Genomic DNA, 2,406 nt, shown 5'->3' on the forward strand with positions numbered 1-2,406 from the left:
CTGCATACATCTGTATGTGTGTATATACGTCTGCATACATCTGTGTGTGTGTGTATACGTCTGCATACATCTGTATGTGTGTATATACGTCTGCATACATCTGTGTGTGTGTGTATACGTCTGCATACATCTGTATGTGTGTATATACGTCTGCATACATCTGTGTGTGTGTGTATACGTCTGCATACATCTGTATGTGTGTATATACGTCTGCATACATCTGTGTGTGTGTGTATACGTCTGCATACATCTGTATGTGTGTATATACGTCTGCATACATCTGTGTGTGTGTATATACGTCTGTATACATCTGTGTGTGTGTGTATACGTCTGCATACATCTGTGTGTGTGTATATACGTCTGCATACATCTGTGTGTGTGTATATACGTCTGTATACATCTGTATGTGTGTATATACGTCTGTATACATCTGTATGTGTGTATATACGTCTGTATACATCTGTATGTGTGTATATGTCTGTATACATCTGTATGTGTGTATATGTCTGTATACATCTGTATGTGTGTATATGTCTGTATACGTCTGTATACATCAGTATGTGTGTATATGTCTGTATACGTCTGTATACGTCTGTATATGTCTGTATACATCTGTATGTGTGTATACGTCTGTATGTCTGTATACGTCTGTATATGTGTTATAGTATCACAATATATTGTGATATATCGTATCGTGACCCCTCTGTCATGATATGTATCGTATCGCCAAATTCTTGCCAATACACAGCTCTATTATCCACATCCCTACAAGATGGCCCAAACTTTTTACATTTCCATAAAAACAGAATTACATACCATGTATGGAACTAATTTTACAGATCTCTTCCTTAAGTAATTAGCTTTGTTTGTCTGTTTTACATTTGTTTTTTATAAATAATACATAAAAAAACGTCTCAAGTCCAAACCATGGTGTGTAGTGATTTGATACATCAGAGATGACACCAGAAATTTGAATATTTTTGTCAGAAGAAAAGTGCTCCCACCATCTTCAGACACTAGGGGGCGCGCCATGTCASTGGAAGTGAAACCTGAAACCAAAGCAGCAGCTGCAGGCCCCCCCTGGCACACAGAACAATGCTCCATTAGCACACAGCTAACGTCTGGTTGGCGTTGCCTCTGATTCCTGACAAACACACATGTTTGTGCACCATAAGATGCACGGGGTTGCGCTTTAAAAATTAACACACTAGCGAGCACGAGCTGAAAGAAACCATACCACAGTCAGCGCAGTTACAAACCAAGTGCGCAGTCGAGACAAGCTAAGCTAATTTTAGCAACATGACAGCGACGTCTGCTGCACGGAGCAGACAAATGATCACATTTGAGCCGAAGCCCAGTTTAACAAGCCAAGACTTCAGGCGAAGGCAAATACATTGAAAATACTGTCCGTGGAGCAAACACACACACACGTGACGTAAAAAACAACTAATTTCAAACGTGTTTTCGTGCGGCGACGGTAAATGTTCACTACCACGTGGTTGGCATCCATCTAAAGCGTATCGATTCTTTGTCGCTAATTTACATACTAGGACCACCTCGGTGAAGTTGTGCACGAGATTAAACCAGGAGTAACTTTATATTTAGATTATTTAAGCTGCAGGCCTCAGCTGCAGGACACAACTTTACAGCTAATTTTCACAACCGGGCTGCAGCTGTTAACACACAGCAGCGAAGCTAACAGCTAGCATGTTACCTGGAGTCACACACCGCCACACACACACGCACACACACATTCAGACACATGCTGACCACCAGGGCTGCACGAAACCTCATTTCTGAGCGTTGTTACCAGAAATGTTTAAGTGTTGGTACACACCTGCAGAGACCTCCAATAACATCCTTCTCCGTCTTCTTGAAGTGCTGTAAGGACGACACCTTCTCTGTCGGCATCATGAAATAATCCATGCTTTCAAAGCCACCTGGTGTTTGTTGTCCTCTCCTCTCACTGTGTTCCKGTTTAATCAACGACGGTGGTTTGAATCCGGTCGTTTCGCTCAGTGTGGATCAGACGCGCCGCTTCCAGTTCAATCTGAAGAGAAAACAAAATAAATTCAACCTGTGTTGCTTTACACAGCTGATGGGATCCCTCCAGTGTGTGTGTGTGTGTGAGGCTTCCTTCCCCCGCCCACTGTGTGTGTGTGTGTGTGTGTGTGTGTGTGTGTGTGTGTGTGTGTGTGTGTGCAGCTGATCTGTGCGAGGCGGGAAACAGCTGGTTGGAATCAGAATTCTTTCCGGTAAACCGAACAAACCCTGGTCTGTTGTTGCAGCTCTGTGTCTGCAGCAGCGTGACTGCAGTTCTTCAACTTTACACGAGCTCAACGACACACTAATGACTACAGACTTATAATATGCTGTATTTACATATTCATATACATTATATATATG

General features: G+C 42.5%; 2 protein-coding genes across 2 annotated transcripts in view; both read right to left on the minus strand.

Annotated features, from left to right (window-relative positions):
* The window catches only part of LOC106532501 (transcription factor AP-4), a gene marked incomplete at its 5' end in the record, with an annotated part of 14,858 nt that extends 12,808 nt beyond the window's left edge, over positions 1 to 2,050 (minus strand). Inside the window, 1 exon segment of the mRNA XM_014028564.1 lies at positions 1,838 to 2,050. Within this exon segment, the coding sequence (XP_013884018.1) occupies positions 1,838 to 1,926 (89 nt within the window).
* The window catches only part of LOC106532499 (sarcalumenin), a gene marked incomplete at its 5' end in the record, with an annotated part of 72,254 nt that overhangs the window by 67,166 nt on the left and 2,682 nt on the right, over positions 1 to 2,406 (minus strand).

The sequence above is a fragment of the Austrofundulus limnaeus genome, unplaced genomic scaffold (assembly GCF_001266775.1).
Source record: "Austrofundulus limnaeus strain Quisiro unplaced genomic scaffold, Austrofundulus_limnaeus-1.0 Scaffold780, whole genome shotgun sequence".
NCBI classification, from domain to species: domain Eukaryota; kingdom Metazoa; phylum Chordata; class Actinopteri; order Cyprinodontiformes; family Rivulidae; genus Austrofundulus; species Austrofundulus limnaeus.